Source organism: Solanum lycopersicum, chromosome 3 (assembly GCF_036512215.1).
Source record: "Solanum lycopersicum chromosome 3, SLM_r2.1".
Taxonomy (NCBI): Eukaryota; Viridiplantae; Streptophyta; class Magnoliopsida; order Solanales; family Solanaceae; genus Solanum; species Solanum lycopersicum.
In genome coordinates, this window is record NC_090802.1 from 26,277,569 (window position 1) to 26,296,024 (window position 18,456).

The window sequence follows — 18,456 nt, forward strand, 5'->3', positions numbered from 1 at the left end:
TAATGTTGATAAATTCTTAAATAGTTTTATGTAGGCTATTCATTGATGTACTAATTCTAGTAAATTGATATCTAGGTTGTATTTTATTGATGAATTTTTATTGGTTTGACCTAGTTCATTGATTATTGTAGTTTTTATGTTGAATTGTTGGATATGGCCTTGGTTAAGGGTCTTCTATTATCGAATTGAATAAGTTGACTTTGGATTAAAGTGTTGAGGATGATATGGGGTTATGATGACCTATTTCCTTTAATTTGATGTTATTTTTACTCCTATTCTATTGCGATTGGTATGGTCCACAGATGGTGGCGGTGTTATGTACTTTACTTGCAATTGATGTAGCCTTGTCAGTGTTACTTTATACAATATGATGATCTTGGCTTTGTTGAAAACTACTTGAAGTAATATGACTATTTGTTTGTGAAGCATGATAATATCTATCTACATGTGAAGTCATATATGTATTCTTCTATTCATGTTGTCTTAGGTGACCATGTTAGACTACGCCTTTGATATTATATGTGTAGTGTTGGAGTTGAGTCTTGGTTATTCCTACTTGGATATATGAGTCTACATTGATTTCATTGATGATGTTATTATAGTATATATGATGACTTGAAGATGTTACGTTTGTTCCTAGGTGCTTCTAGAACGACTTGCATTATGGGTAAAAGTGAAGTATGTGGTGTCTTGTCTTGGTTGAATTTTGTTCCTTGCTTGATGTAAATATGATTATGAATATGTGATGTCTTGATTTAGGGTGTTATAAATCTTAGTCTTGAATGTATGAATGACATTCAAGACTTAGAAATAATAATATTTTAAATTTATAAGTTTCACTTAGATTAAAAACAAAGAAGCTCACTTTCAAACAATTTTCAATTTTTCACATAAGTCTTAGCCAAATAAAGTTAGTTCTCGGATAACCGCATGTTAGCAGATGTGTTAGGTGCTTTTAACCTTCCTAAAACATTAATATGAATCCCCGAACCCTTTAAAGGTTTTCAAAATGATTTTATCTGTTAAGTCTTTTGGAAACGCTAGTATTATTGATTTTCTTAAAAACTAAGTGGCGACTCTCTAAAAAGTCGATAATTTCACAAAAAAAAAATATTTTTTCCTTTTCTGAATAAAACAGAAATGGAGACTCTTCTGGGGAAACAATGTATTTTAACCTTAAAACTAACGTCATTTGGATATTTGTGATAAATTGTTTACTTGTTTAAGTTTACCTTAGTTTTTGAAATGTTGCACATCATGGCATCTTTCTGTCAACTTGCAAATAACTTGTATTAGGAAAATGAAAGTAAAGTGGCTTTCCACGGCTTTCTTCAGAAACACATAAAAATTCATTTGGAAGTATCAAACAAATAGGTTAAATGCGGTCGTCCGACGTAGTTTGGTCGCTTCACCCCGATGTTTCTCCTACTCGGGTAAGGGTCAACTTGAAACCTATTCTAGTAAGCCTAAGCTAGAGCAAAACCAAAATTAAAAATTAAGCATTAGCCTAAGAAGATTTAATACCCAAGGTGTATTATGTCCATTTAGTAGAAAATCGCCAAAATCGTTTCTAAGGTCTTCGACCTCACGACACATCATCTTATGTGACATTTGAATGATGTACGTGTTGAAAAACAATTTGGGGTGGGTAAACCTAACTAGCTTCTGTTTCGTAGATATGGACTGTTTTGCAATGTTCAACATGATCATAGCAGCACCACCCCAACTAAAAATGTTGCATGACAATCTCGACAGGGATCATAGAGGGACCCTCAATAAATACGTGGGTTCTCTGAAAGAATTGATCAACATGAACTGTTGGCCAGAATTGGTTGAGGTCCTCACGGTATGTTGTGATATCTAAAAAATGGTATTCTTATTTGGAACTGCCGAAATGACCCCAACTTTGGAGGAAATCAGAGACCACATAGACAGAGTAGGGACTTGTATAGAAAGGAAGGAAAGAAACTAAAAAGACATCTTCATCCCTAACAAGCCTTCCGTAGAAGATATTGCGGACTGGTTCGGGTTAAGGAAATACTTTTCATACTGGTGCCGAGAATCTCATATAGCATTCAAAAATCGTTACATCTGATTTGGACATGAAAGCTTCTACACCACTTACAAACGAGAGTTCAAGATCTCCTACAGAGAATGGAATGAAATTCGTCCATTAGCATTTGTTGTAGAGTTATTGGAAACGATGGTACTTACACAAAGTCGAAGTCTGAGTATCAATAATCAAGTTATAACACTCGCGCATACTTTGTTCAAAGGGTATGAAAACCAAGGGACAACAAAGGAACTATCCTATAGCTCCGGTCATCCTTTTCGATATATATCGAGCCCTAGGAAAATTCAAAGAGGGCATCAATACTTTCAAGGATGCAACTTGCTCCTTTAGTGGTAGATCCTCAACCATTTAGCGAAGGGTGCTGGGACTCGGGAGCTGCATACTCTTGACAACAAGACCAACCTTAAAGTTTTGAATGACATGTTGTACTGGGCGAATATGGACAACCGTAAAACAAGGCGGAGATAGGATCAGATTCTTTCCAAACTGAGAGAAAAATATCTCCAACGGATGCTTGAACATTTTATCTCCAAAGAAGTCATCATGGAGAGCCACAAATAGATTGTGCTTTCTCTACCAAGTATTGGGGGAATTCTCCCTTATGCACCCTTTCGAGTCTTGTGACAGTTTGGGAGGAGACAAACTGTACCCAAAGTAGCGTACTATGGCGCTTATGTATATGATATTTGAGACGATAGAGTGCACGACACCCTGAATGTTCAGAGAATGGAAAAGTTCTAAGTGTATGGATAGAACCACCACCGTCCCTGACTGATTCAATGATGGATATGGCAAGGGTTACAAAGAATGGCTGAAGAAGAACATACAAAGCGTCTCCTCCAAAACCCCACATAACTTTCACAGCGTAACGGACAGTGAAGGCTAAGCAGTGTGACCGAGCTACCAAAGGCAAAAAAAGAGGCCCAAGAAGTGTACACTAAGTTTGTCGAGAACCAAGATACTCTTCAGAAGAAAACTCAAGAGGTGGAAAGACTAACGAGTGGTTATGATTATTTCGATACCTTGTTCAAGAAGAAAATCAAGAGGATGCGATACGAAAGCTTGGACGACAAAAGACGCGTGGGTAAAGGATATTTGTTGATGCTAAGATATATGTTTCAGCAATACAAGACTCAGGGGGACGACGACAAAGCAGGACCATCAGGCACATCATAGTAGATATCACTGCTGTGCGGGTTATTATATGTATTTACGTTGTTTTAGCCCCTATGTTGGTCTGCCTTTATTGCACTTTCAAATGGCCCCTACGTGGGTTTGTTTTTAATGTTTTAACCTTTATTTTCCCCTTTGTGAACATGATTATTCATTTTTGAAATTTATTTTGGGGGGAATTGTTTATTTTGTTCAAATTCACGCGTACATCATTCAAAAGCGCTAGGCCTACCCTTTGCACAAAAGGGCCCCCCTGTATGTTTTAGGATGTGATATATGTGCTATTAATTGCTTATGTGTTATGTTTCTATGAATGAGGATATTGGAAATCCACTCCATTCCAGAAATTTCAAAAATATACAAACAACTCACTGTTACAAAATGTCCGACCAAAATTTCCGACTCTCAAGTTTCTAACTTAAAACAACATCTCTCATAGCCCAAATCCTAAGACACTATACTGGTGTTTCAGGGAAAGGAAAAATCACCACAATGGACAAAGGAAAGGATACTCAAACATAGCTAAGTGAGGAAGAGAGGGTCGACATGCAAAAGCAGCGTGGAAAGCGTCTATACGAATCAATATTCCCTCCTAAGATCCCCGAGAAGGAGATCAATAAAAGAAGTTATGAAGAGGAACATTATGAGGAGTTACTTGCCCGCCCATCTTATTTCGAGGCACGTCTAGCAAATGGAGATAACAAAATTTATGTCGAGACATATCCGTACGAAGGACGGAAGAAGATAGAGGTCATCTCATGCGCTCTTATTTTTGAACACTATCGGTCTAAGGGCCTGCTACGACCCGTTAAGAAAACGTCATCCCCTCAAGTGGGATTTGGAGATCTCCGCAAGACATGTGAAATGTCATCCTAGGGAGAAAGGACATACAATAGAGGAGTTTATTGGGTTTTAAAATGCTATCCATAATTTATTCAGTATGGATAGTACTCCTAACACTTGGAGTGACAACATCATCCTTTCATGTGATGAACTACATCTTGACATACCGGTCACAGAAGGAACAAGATTCTTTCATTGCTCATTCACACCTTTCAAGAAAACAAGGATGGAAATCTACTAGGATTTGGTTCAGAATGACGTCTTTACCCATTACTAAAAGAATGTGGACATGCAATTTTCTCTTAAGTACAAAATCCAAAAGCGTTGTCCCTATCATCATTGTGCCACATACCACAATATTGCAAAGTGTCTTGATTTCCGCCACGACCTTGAATAACTCGTCAACATGGGAAAGATTTGAGTCAAGTTTGTTCCTCGTGATTGATGTTGCAACGAGAAGAAGAATGAATGAGACGTAGTCATCATTTTATCTTTAAAGCTTTGTTGTTTTTCAGTTTCTTTGTAATCGTAATGAATGGATGAATGAAAATATTTTCTTTTGTACTCGAACTACGTTGTGCCTGAATTCTCATTGTGACATACGTAGGCAGCCTTCCTAGGCCCGACCCCATCTTTAAAAATTTTCATCCTCCCAACATGAAGAGTAGCTGCAAGAATACCTCAACTCAACGTGATTTAGCCTTTCTAAGACAGTGTCAGAACTAAAACAAGCAAAATCCTTCTTGTTAAGAGATGCATTTCCGTCCTTATTCGTGAGTTGAAAATATCCTCAAACAAAGCAACTTATTTGTTTATCTTCTCTCTATGTCATATTATGCATTTTATATTCTGAATCTGTACTGACAAATCTGCTTTTGAGTTGTTTTCCTTCTCACGTACTTTGAAACGGATCTGTGTTGTCCAAAAGATGGAATATCATCCCTATTTCACCAGATTAAAAGGTCCTGCAGATTTCTTCCCTAGACAATGCTCAGACAAAGGAAATACAGTAATAGGGGATAGTCATGAAGAAGTAAGTCTTACTGATGTTGTGGTGGCCATACCCACCATAGCAGACCAGAATGAGTTGATTCGCAGCTGATGCAACATATTACATTGATAAGGGTAGATATGCAAAGGAAAAAAGATCTGCCTCTGCCAGGGTTTGCCACTAAAGTTGCTGATGGGAGATACTTCCCTTTTTCAATTATGGATCCAGCCCAGAACCAGCCATCTACACCTGCTCAGAATGCATCGGTTATAGATCTGACTACCCAAAATCCCCAATATGCTTTCGCATCCTACCACACTCCACACCCTCCTCAAAACAACCACCCCTAAATCCCACCCCATCCTCAAAATACTCACCACCAAACCGCTCCACCACCGGAAAATCAAAACTAAAATCAAAACCAAAATACTTTCAATTCCAAAACACTCCACCACGACTTAAATCAGAATACCAATCCTCACACTTACCCACATAATTATCAAACCGCTCAAAATGCCCAGAGTCCCCCTGTAAATCAACCCTTACCTAAAAAAACAACTTTCAAAATTCCCATCCTTGCCGAGCATGATCTGCACGGTTCTGAGATGGACCATTATGAGGAACATGAAAGAGAGTGGAAAGAAAAGGTGAACTTAAAAGAAGAGATCAATAAAGCCATGAAAGATATCCAATGCGTCCCTGATATCGCCGGGCTTAGTTATTAAGACTTATGTATTCATAAAAATTTGGACCTTCCAGAAGGGTTCAAGATCCCAACGTTTGACACCTTCGGAGGAGTGGGCAACCCTATGGCTCATCTGAGCGCCTACTGTGACCAATTCGTGGGAGTTGGAAGCGATGAAGCTTTATTGATACGTCTCTCCAGCTGAAGTTTGAGCGGGGAGGCTCTGGAGTGGTTCACCTCCCATGAAACCTGACAATGGCCCAACTGGAATGCTCTAGCAAAGGATATTATCGGTCGGTTTGCATATAACATCGAAATCATTACTGATGTATATTCTTTGGAGAAGATGAAGTCGAAATCTACCGACATCTACAGAAAATTTGCTTATAGGTTTAGAAAGGAATCTGCAAGGGTCATACCGTCTATGTCATAAAAGGAAATCGTACAATTGTTCGTGCGGGTGCAAGAGCCCGAATATTATGACCGAATCCTGTTGCTCGTAGGAGCAAAATTTGTTGAGGTATACAAAGTTTGTGAGACTATCGAAGATGGGTTGAAAATGGGAAAAATAGCCCGTGTTGCTGCATCACTCGGATCATCATGAATATTGAAGAAGAAAAGAGAAGAAATCATTGCTTTTCATATGGGGGAAACGAAAACCCCCAGAATCTCCTCATTTCCAAAGGTCGCTCCCGGCCTTCCTAAAATTCCTACCAAGCTTGCTACACGGAAGCTAGTCATTCCTATAATCTTTAAATTTATCAGAATGCTACTTCCACTTATCTAAACATAGAAACTCCACTATACAAAAGTCCACCCCCAAATTACCAAAATCCATCTCCCATTTACCCAAATCATCCTCCACCCTAAACAATTTCATCTCCCTACCAGGGTGCTGCTCCCAACTGTGCTAACGTGCAATCGACCTACCGAGCACCACCTTCTGTCCAAGGTCCACCATATAAAAATCCCCACCCGAACTATCAACATCCAATGCCAAACTACCAGACAAATTCACATCCCAGAAATCAAGCTCCACGTCCGATCAATTGAGGTTCTCAACAAATGCCTCCCCCAAAAGGATGTTATGATCCCCCTCAACCTCAGTTCAAGAAGAAACCTTCGAAGAATTTCACTACGCTCGCCGAAAGCCAAACAAAGTTGTACGAGCGACTGGCTGTGGCTGAATATATATACAGCAGTGGGGCCCAAACCCGTGGATATCAATTCGAAATTCTATAGGATAGATTGGAGATGTACTTATCATTACAACAATGTTGGGCATGATACTGAGTACTACATCAACCTCAAGCACAAGATTCAAGATTTAATTGACCAAGAGGTGGTTTCTCTCTAACCAGCTGCACCTAATGTCAATACCAATCCTTTCCAAATCATGGAGGCAACAATGTCAGTATGATAGAAACAGATAATGATTGGAATAGGACGAAAGTGATAAATCCCATCGTTCATAATGAGTTGGAAAATGTTGTATCTTCCTTGAGCATCAAACAAAAGAAAGAGTTCGTTATCTTGAAACCCGCAAAGGCTGGTGCCTTGTTGCTATCAAAAACTCTTATCAATCAAAAATTTTTGATTGAGACTGCTGCAGGACAAGGTATGACCCGATCCTGAAGATGTTATACTCTTGAGGATCTTGCTATCGGAGGTCAAAATAAGGATAAAGCTAAAAGACCAATAAGCGAGGGTAAGGCAGAGGAATTTTGGATAAAAATGCTGCAGAAAGATTATTCCATTGTCAAGCATTTGAAGAAGACTCCAACCCAAATCTCTCGTTGATACGCATGTATCCGTAGGCACAAACAGTGATAATTTGGCCGCTATGAATCACCAGGTTATTTGAGGGCGTCGAATCAACTTTTGTGACGGTGAGCTGCCTTTTGAAGACAAGTCCCACAAACAAGGCATTGCATATCACTGTCGTCTGTCGTGAAAAGGTTATCTATTGAGTCTTAGTAGAAGATGGATCTGGTCTGAACATCTGCCCATTGTCGATACTAAGGAGTTAAAGTTTGACTTGGTAAAACTTGAGTAAAATCAAGTCAACGTGAGAGCCTTCGATGGGGTTCAAAAAGATACTTTGGGAGCCGTAAATCTTGTTATTCAATTGGGTCCTTTCAAGTTTAGCGCACAGTTTCAAGTCCTATATATTGGTACCAGCCACAACATTTTTTAGGAAGGCCTTTTATTCACATGGCTGGAGTTGTGCCTTCTACCATGCATCAGATTATGAAACTCCTTTGGAAGAGGAATAGCTAGTCATTCATGACAAAGGTAGTCATTCTGGTAGACAGGCGCCGATTATCAATGAAGTGTCTCGAGGTACTGATTTTTACATGGTGGAGCTGGTAAATGCCACCAGTGAAGACTTGGCCCCACAGCCTCTCATGACTTCTGTTTGTAAGATGGTTGCTGCAGTGATGTTGCAAAGTTGATTTGGACCAGGTTTCGGACTAGGAAGGAATATCCAAGGAATCATTGAGACCATTCATGTTAGTGTCAAAGGGGCAAGGTATGGATTTGGGTACGTCCCCACAGATGATGATGAGAAGACAAAGAAGAAGAAGGATCAAGCATTGTCCATGCTAATCGCTCATCTATATCAATATTTTCCAGTCTGTGAATATGCCGAGCAGAAGGACCTTGGGGAGGGAATCTGTGTCCTTTTTAAAGAGATTGATGCTATCATTGAAGAGAAGGTCGCGCTAACATGATTTCGTGACGTTGAGCCAGCAAAGATGCTGCATAACTGAACCTCCACGCCCATCCTGATCCCCCAAACTGCTTGGTAGAATGGCATCATTTTTTTTGCATATTTAAATCGGTGGTAGTCCCAAAGAGGCCCAAGATCCACCATTTTGCATTTTTCTTAACTATTTGAATTTTTAATTTTCCACCCTGATGTTTAAAAAAGCAAACATGGCACTATGCCATGTCCAAAGTTTGCACCGTTTTTTCAAATTGAATGAAAGCCTCTTTTATTTTAAAATTTGTTTATTTACTCATCTTTTATAGTTCGCTTTCCTAACTTTGTTCTTTTATGGTTTCAGTAATGAATGATATAAACCTGCCCATGTCATGTCATGTCCCCAGGTGAATGAACAAAATGAGGCAGGGCCAAGGAATTTTGGCAGTTTGAAAACCAGCGTAAGCCCAATCTAGAGGGAACTGAAACTGTAAATCTGAGAGAATAAGAGTGTGTCAAAGAGGTCAAAATCAGCGTTCACCTAAATGAAGATCAAAGAAAGGGCCTGATTTATTTACACACTGAGTACATTTATGTGTTCGTCTGGGAAGTCAATGACATGATAGGGTTGAGTACCGATATTCTGTCTTACAAATTGCCGATTAATCCAAGGTTCAGTACGGTAAAGCAAAAAACTAGGAAATTCAAGCTGATTTCAGTTTAAAGATTAAAGAAGAGATCACCAAGCAGATAGAGTCTGAATTGGTGGAAGTGACACAATATCCGACTTTGTTGGCCAATGTTGTTAAGGTCCCAAAAAATATGTGAAAATTAGAATTTGTGTCGACTACATAGATCTCAACAAATCCAGCTCTAAGGATAAATTCCCATTTCCAAATATTCATATTTTGATTGATAACTGTGCTAAGCATGAATGCAATCATTTGTGGATTGTTACGCAGGTTATCATCTGATTCTGATGGACGAGGATGATGCAGAAAAGACAACTTTTATTACATCTTGGGGTGTATATCATTATAGGGTGATGGTATTAGGCCTCAAGAATGTTGGCGCTACTTATATGAGGTCTATGACGACTATATTTCATGATATGATTCATAAAAAGATCGAGGTGTACGTAAATGACATCATAATCAAGTCATGAGAGAGTTCGGACCACTTCACACATCTAAGGAAGTTCTTTGATCGGTTGCGCCATTACAACTTGAAGCTAAATCCCACTAGATGAGCTTTTGGAGTTGTAGACAGAAAGTTATTGGGATTTATAGACAGTAGAGGGGTATTGAGCTCGATCCTTCTAAGATTAAAGCAATTCAAGAGTGACCTCCGCCGAAGACGAGAAAAGAGGTGATAAGTTTCTTAGGGAGGTTGAACTATATCAGCCGATTCATAGCATTATCAACCGTGTTGTGTGAGCCCATCTTTAAGGTATTGAAGAAAGACGCTCTGACAAAGTGGACTAAAGAGTGTCAGACTGCTTTTGACTCTATGCAGAACTATTTTTCAAATCCACTGGTATTGGTTCCTCTGTAAGAAAAGAGTCTTTTGTTGCTGTATTTGTCAGTCTAAGATAGTGCATATCCCGGTTGGAGACTATTCTTTGATGGAGCAGCGAATCGTCAAGGGAAAGGCGTCAGAGCGTTCTTAATGTCGGAATTTGGTCAGCATTATCCCATGGATGCTAAGCTCTAATTTAGTTGCACGAACAACATGGCCGAATATAAAGCTTGTATCCTCGATTTTAAAATCTCCATTGACATGAATTTCCACGAGCTATTGGTCATGGAAGATTCAGATCTTTTGATATATCAGGTTAAAGGAGAGTGGGCCGTGAAGAATATGAACATTATATCTTACGTACAGTATGTATAGAAGTTGTGAGAATGATTTTGCAAGATCGAGTTCAGACATACTCCAAGAATACAAAATGAGTTGGTTGATGCTCTTGCCATCATCGCTTCAATGATTAAACATCCGAATACTCATTATATTGATTCTCTAGATATAGATCTGAAAGAATATCCAGTCCATTGTTCACATGTTGAAGCAGAACCAGACGGTTTGCCTTGGTATCTCGATATAAAGAAGTATTTGGAGTCAGGGAGTTATCCTGAAGATGCCAAATCCAAACAAAAGGAATTCAGTATGCTGTATGGCTCTTAATTTGTTTCTAAGCGGAGAAGACATTTATAGGAGGATTCTAGATTTGGGTCTTCTCAGATGTGTCGGTGCTGTTGAAGCTGCGAAACTTATTAAACATATATATGTTGGAGTGTGTGGATGACCATGGAGAATGATCCTTTGAACCGGGTATTACTGGTTTACTATAGAGAATTATTGTTGCATGTGCAAAAATTCCATAAATGTCAAGTGCACAATGATTTGATTCAAGTGCACCCTCACAAACTTAATGCTATGAGTTCACCTTGGCCATTTGTAGCTTGGGGTATGGATTTCATCGGTCCTATAGAGCAAGTCGCTTCAAATAGACACATATTGATTTTGGTCACCACTGATTACTTTACCAAGTGGGTGGAAGCACCTTCTTACAAGTCGGTAACATAGAAAATTGTAGCTGATTTCGTTCGTAACGAATTGATATGCAAATTTTGAGTAGCAGAAACCGTCATTACTCATAATGGTACAAATCTCAATAGTCATTTGATGAAAGACATATGTGAGCACTTCAAGTTTACTCACCGAAACTCAACAGCTTAGCACCCTCAAATGAACGGAGCTGTAGAGGATGACAATAAGAACATCAAGAAGATTTTGAGGAACATGATTGACAATCACCGAAATTGGCATGAGATGTTGTCATATGCTTTATTATTTATCGAACGACTGTCAGAACGTCGACTGGAGCTACTCCATACATGATGCTATATGGATCAGAAGCAGCTATACCTGCTGAAGTTGAAATTCCATCATTGAGAATCATCCAAGAGGCTAATTGAGTAATGCTTAATGGTGAACAAGAGAATTGTTCAGTTAAATTTGATCGATGAGAAGAGAATGGTTTCCGTTTGTCACGATCAACTATATTGACAGAAAATGATTCGCGCTTTCGACAAGAGTAAGAGCTAGAAATTTTGAAATCAATCAGTTAGTACTTAAGCGCATTTTTCCGCATCAGGATGAGTACAAAGGAAAATCGCACCAAACTAGCAAGGACCATACATTGTTTGTAAAGTATAATTGTTTTGTTCAAAGTTTTATCCCTCTTTTAATGAACTACGTCTGATCTGAATTCTCAATAATTATATACCTAGGCGACATATGTCTGCCTCAGTAAGTTTCTTTGTAAATTTCTTATTCTTTTTAACCTTTGAGAGGGAACTATGTTTGACCTGATATTTGCATCAACGGGATACGTAGGCGCCATAAGGGTTCGGTCATATCTCCCGTAAGGTTTCTATTTTTCTTTACAACAAAATTGGGACAAAATTTTTGAGAGAGACTAAAAAATTCTCAAGAAGAAGATTTTTCCTCAACAAGTCAAAATTGAAGATATTTCGAGATTTGCAACTAGGACAGAATTTTTGAGAGGATCTCCAAAATTCAGTGATCTACCCAGTTATAGTTCAAAGATAAGAAAGATAGTTAATTGGAACATGAATTTGAGGATATTTCAGCGAATAATCAGATATACCTCCAAGCATCAGTCTCAAAGAAGTTCGCTAAGCCAGACGTGACATGACACTTGGCAGTGACCCTTTTCAAACTATTACTTCTCAAAAATTTATTTTCCTAAAGATTCCCCTTTTATGTTTTATCTGTTTTGGCATAAAATATTTTGTCTTATCTATCAAGAGTTGGGAGATCAGGAAAACCAACTGGAGATAGCAGGACAGAGAGCAGATGATTGAACAATCAACATAAATCAGTTCATTAAAACTTACGATTTTTCTGCGGACGCAAGAATTATTTTATACTGTGCATATCAAAGGTGAATCAAGCAAAAATCTCAAGGAAGAGTTTACGGTTGCGTGAAGGACTTCATTTTCATAATAATGTCAGATATGATATTATACATTACTTGGAAGGATTTTTTTTTATTTTATTGTCGATCAAGACGATACGTTACTCGTAGGGGTCATTTATATTGCTGATCAAGACGATATACTATATGGAAGTCATTTTACCAATATCATCAATTAAGACGGTATGATTAGCTAGAAGGTACACAAAAGATCACTATGTTGCTCGTTTAAGCTCTATCTTCATTTGGTACCAAGGAAGACATAGAGTTTTAATCACAAAAGGATATTTATGCCCTGCAAAAGATCATGCATCGTGAGTCAATATTCATGCATAGCGGAAGATTCATGCATCACGAGTCAATAACCATGCATCACAGAAGATCATGCATCGCGAGTCAATATTCATACATTGCAGAAGACCATTCATTGCGAGTTAATATTCATGCATCATGAAATAAATATTTATGCACCGCGAGAAGATTTCATGCCTCACAGAAAGTTATGCATCGCGAGAAGATTTCATGCCTCGCGATAAGATATTTATGCCTCGCAGAAAGTTATGCATCACGAGAAGATTTTAATACCTTGCAGAATTTATGCATCGCTGGAAGATTTTATACCCCGTAAGAAGTCACTCATTGCGGAAAGATGTTCATGCCCCACAAGAAATTATGCACTTCTAAAGAAAGAATTGTGCATCTCAAGAGAAAATATTTACCCCTCAACGTCAATTGCATTCTTTTATTTTGATAAAAGCAAACCAAAGAAGACGACATCAAGTGAAATATCAACATTGCATAAAATTTTATTTATTTGAAAATCAAATGAAAAATACCTTAAATATTATATTGCAAACACAACACATAAGCTTTATTTGCTTTATGTCAAACCAATCGAGTTGACATCAAATATCAGGGAGAACGATTAAGTGTCGACACGGTAAAAGACACTGTCTCGCTTTTAATTTGATTTTTATGCTGACGAGTTTTATCTCAGTCTTTGTCGAGAGCATCCGAAAGTATGATTTCTCCAAGAAAAAAACCACAGGTGCGGACGACATAAAAAAGGATGCAGCGTAGTGTGAAACTTTTTCTTAGCGGCGAACTGAGACATAGTCCAAAGAGGAGTGTCAAACATTTAGGACGCGAGAAGAGGAGCGAATTCCACCACAATCAAACCACAACCCTATCAGAATGCAGAGTTTTTCTTGGGCCTTTGTCAGTTTTGGTTTTGCATCCAAAATTTTGCTCTGTCGGAAGTAAGTTTTCGATATGAGTGACAGTACACTAAGAAATATGTCTATGTAAGTTCTTACCTATGGATCTGAAGAGCTCCACCTTCATGGCTAAAGGGTTGCAAGCCTATTTTTCACACTCAACTTCATTTATTACTCGTCCAGAGCTAAAGGTTATCTAGCATAACAGATTTCCTTTTCAACCTATCGAGTCGAACTACAAACAGCCTGATTCCTTCTGCTTAGGATATGTAAGCGAGCTCAATGTTGAAAACTCGGTTGTATTTCAACATTCACTCTTATATCTTATTATCGAGCGTTGCAGTACCTTTAAAAATCCGCATCAAGATGGCTTTTGATTTCTTTCAAAATTGCGTGTTAAATTAAACTTATTGAACTATAAATGGCCTGAATTCTCATATAGCCTGAGATATGTAGGAAACCCTTTTCCTGGGTTCGGCCATAACGCCAAAGTCCGTGCCAAATCAATTCCGGAGTGATGAATTTGTGGTTGGTCAAATTGGTTTGGTCAATTTCATTTTCCTCAGATTTCTTGCAACAATTCTAGTAAAATGAGGTACAATGGTTGACACCCAATTTTGACCCGCCTCGATAATAATTAACTAGTAAGCTTCTTGAGTTTAAACAATTTAATATATATATATATATATATATATAATAGTATAAATAAGATTTTAGATTGTGAGTTATTTTAAATAAGGTTTCACGTTGTCTATATTATTTTAGCTAGCGTATATGTCTTACATAATTATTTGTATATTTATTTAAATTTTATTAATTTTCAAAATTGAAAAATATATTAGTAATAATATATACTTCATCTCATATAAATTTTTATTAGCAATTTAGCTATACAATGTTTCGTTGTAGTTAATTACTTCGTAACCAAATTAATTATCTTATTTTTGTTAACCTTAAGAAGTTTGTTAACTTATTATGTTAATTCATCTTTTAAACTTTAACCAATTTGGCATATTACATTTTCATTTGGCTAAATGGGTAATTTTCTTAAGACAAATTTTAGGCCACCTTTCAACAAAATTCCTTGGGCTCAATTCTTTCCCTTTAACCATTTTCAGCAAACCAATATATTAATCCTTTTCTCTTTGCAACTTTTAAGACCAAATACCCAACCCAATATTTTTGCCCTAGTTCAATTAATAGTCCAGCCTACCTAAATAATACCCAACCCAATATTTTTCTCCTTTGAATCGAAATCAGTAAACCTTTTTTCACCAGTAATTCATTAGATGACCTGACCCATTTTAGGCAAAAACAGTGTTTCCGAACGTTCTAATGTCTTCCCTGGGAAGATGACAGCACCAAACGCGTAAGGTCTACCGCAAAACCACGACGCACCTCTTTCTTCTCACGCAAGAGTGAGTCGACAGAAATCCGTTCGAATACACGCCAACTTCAACGGCGCTAGACGAAAAAAGAGGTCACACGTTTTCCCCTTCATGTTACTACTTCTCGTACACTTTTCTGCAGATTCTAGGTGTTAATCCATCCTTTCTATTGCGAGATCGTTCCGCTTGGCATGGAAAGGACGATTGAGACGATATAAAGCGTAAACCTCGCCTCCCTCCCTTTGAGAACTGATAAAATTGGGTACCAAATTGGCATATTCCCTCAATTTGGAGAGGATTTGGGGTTTGAATTTCAAATCTTTGTGGTCCGGGAAATTGATTTTTTTCATCCCTTTTTCCCTATTCTGAAAACCTAATTGTGCCTCTATATAAGGTTTTTCTTTGATCTTCTGAGGGTTGGGGCGGGGGGAGATTTTTTTCCAGAGTTAAATTCTAGCCCAAGGGTTTTAGTTGGATATTTTAGATAGAAAATTTCGGGAAAAAATTATACTAGCTTCCTAGTTGAACAATTTGTAGGAAAGATTTCAGTTCGGAGATCCTAGCCACAATCTCTTCATAGTAACACACCTACATGGAAGAAAAGTGGATATTTTCCTTGTTGGTTTGAAAATTTGAGTTTTTGGCCGCTTATCTTTGCTTTTTTCGTTTTCTAGACGGTTGTGTGTTCAAGCTTTGCATGCTGAAAGTGTCGTTTCTACTTGTGTCTCATCGTTTTAGTGTTTCTGATAGGGGTGAATCTCATGTTTCATCATTTTATCGTTTCTAATATGGCTGTCTGTTTTTGAGTTACCACCAATGATGGCTTCTTGCTTATTTGTTAAAAAATAATAATAATGTTTTTTTAATTCATTTGATATGGTGATAATAGTGTGTTTAGTTGCTAGCTGAGATTGAAATTTTGTCATATAAATTGTCTGTGTAGGTTGGTCTCTAAACAATATTTTCCATATCTGCTTCAAGTGTACCACATAGTGCTGGAACTATGTGTCTGGTAAATGGATTAAATGGATAATATATTTTGTGTAGTGACTTGTCCATTCTAGTTCGAGTGTCGTATCAGTTATTGTTCTCAAATATCATATGTTGCATCTTCTTCCGTTTGCTTTAGTTTTTATTTAGTTATCTTTTTTTATCGTTATTGAGGTACAATTTTTTCTTTGTTTTTTTATATAATTTTTTTTCATGGCCAGCATAAATGGTCTAATCCCGCGTGTACTCTAATTATATGGTTTACCTATTTCTTGAATGTTCTTTCCATCTTGTTGGATAATGCAATTCTTTTTATTTTATCAATTTTGTGTCTTAATGTCACTTAAGTTTTCTGTCTAAGAGGCTTATCTTCACAGGTTGAACCGGCTAGAAAATTTTAGTTCCCTATTTTATTGAACCGGCTAGAAAATTTTAGTTCCCTATTTTATCTTCGAAAAGTTTGAATTTTGTTATGGTTAATTTTCTATCAATAGATGTGATAATTTTTTTTAGTTCGATGATACCCCTAGTAGTTCTACCTGTTTAGTATTACATATCTATTCTTGATAATTTGTTTGCTTATATGTCAACATGTGGATATGCGTAAGAACTAGGGATGGACAGAAACATTTAAATAAAAATTTGTTTACAACTAGTATGTCTTTTGTGTCTGCTGGTTCGCATCCAAGCCTCGACTCTTTTGCTTTAATGATAATTTTGCTCTTGAAAAAGAGTTAAGTAACAATCGCAAATTATCTTGAGAAATTCCTTCTGTATTTTCTTTTTATGGAGGCCAGCGATACCAGTGTCTTTTTCTTGTAATTTAGACCATTAGATTAGTTGAAAATACTTTATTTGGGATTGGCGCTAAATTGCATGGTTATCTATGTTGTGTATTTTCATAGTAATGCATTAGTCTTCCTCATCATGTTATAACGTCATTTTATTTTGATTGGCATGTGAAGTTTGTTCGGGTCCTCACGGACCTTACCCCTACATTTTCCTATTGGGACACAAAGGCCCAATTATTTTTACCGAGTCAAGCAGTTACAAAAGACGAAAAGGTTTTAAAGTTGAAGAATCTGAAGCAAGTCGGAAGAGTTGAAAAAAATGGGCTAAAATAGACCCAATTTATTTAATTTCTTTTCCTTTTTGCGTTATATTTATATTTGGTCATAAGCCCTTGTCAATTTCTTTTCTTTTTCTATATTTATTTTGTATTTATTATTGTTTAGTCTAGGACAGGTATGAAAGAAAATGGGCCAAAGGCCTAAAATGAAAAATGGATCAAAAAGCCCAAAACAGGTGGGTCTGAAATTTCGGTCAAGGCAAACAAAACCCGAATTTGTATTTGTAGTTTGCAAACAGAACCTGAAATTCCTTGTCAATCTCTCTCTCTCTCTTACCTTATCGTCTATGTGTTTGCATTTATTTGTAGTTTGCTTAAAGTTAGAAAAACTCTAAATCCCCGTTGAATGCCATACTATTTTATTAACTTAAAATTGAACACCGTCTTAAAAATAATAATATTAAAAATTTATATGTTTCGCTTAGATAAAAAAAATTAAGAAGCTCACTTTCAAACAATTTTTATTTTTTCAAACAAGTCTTACCCAAATAAAATTAGTTGTCCGATAACCGCATGTTAGCATATGTTTTAAGTGCTTTTAACCTTCCTAAGACATTAATATGAATACCCGAACCCTTTAAATACTTTCAAAATGATTTTGTCTGTTTTAAGTATTTTGGAAACACTAGTTTTCTTGATTTTCTGAAAGATTAAGTGGCGACTCTCTATAAAGTCGATAATTTCACACAAAATAAAAATATTTTTTTCTTTTTCGAGTGAAACACTCTTTTTGTTAAAAGATCCTCCTTTGAGAATCTTATCATTCAAATTTATGTTAATGACATTATTTTTGGAACTGCTAATATCTCCTTATGTGAAAATTTTCTGTAGTTATGCAAGTGAATTCGACATGAGTGTGATGGGCGAATTAACCTTTTTACTCTGACTACAAATCTATCAATATGGGAAAGGTACATTCCTCTACCAAACAAAATATTGCAAAGAACTCATTCAACACATTGGCATGGAAAACTCCAAGTCCTTAGTCACTCCCATGAGTTCCACTTCTTCTCTTGACAAATATTATAAATCTAAGACAGTCGATGAGAATAAGTATAGAGGTATGATTGACTCTTTACATTGTCTTACTGCCAGCCAAGCGGACATCATCTTCAGTGTATGCAAATGTTCTCAATTTTAGTTTTCTCCTAAAGAATCTCATATGAATGCGGTAAAGTGTATTATTTGTGATGAAGTGGGAACATCTTCCTTCGGTTTATGGTATCCAAAAGAGAAAAAATTCTTCTTGAAGGATT

At 37.0% G+C, this 18,456-nt stretch overlaps 1 protein-coding gene across 1 annotated transcript; it reads left to right on the forward strand.

The window, feature by feature from the left end:
• The first annotated feature begins 10,204 nt into the window (after positions 1-10,204).
• On the forward strand, positions 10,205-10,657 carry LOC104646329 (uncharacterized). The gene is made up of 2 exons (XM_069295799.1): positions 10,205-10,356; positions 10,402-10,657. The coding sequence occupies exons 1-2, from the start codon at positions 10,205-10,207 to the stop codon at positions 10,655-10,657; spliced, it is 408 nt and encodes a 135-aa protein (XP_069151900.1).
• Positions 10,658-18,456: the final 7,799 nt, after the last annotated feature.

Coding starts and splice junctions, on each gene's coding strand:
- LOC104646329 (XM_069295799.1), top strand. CDS start 10,205: ATGGCCGAATATAAAGCTTGTATCCTCGATTTTAAAATCTCCATTGAC. Junction 10,357..10,401: donor AACATTATATCTTACGTACA/GTATGTATAGAA, acceptor GATCGAGTTCAG/ACATACTCCAAGAATACAAA.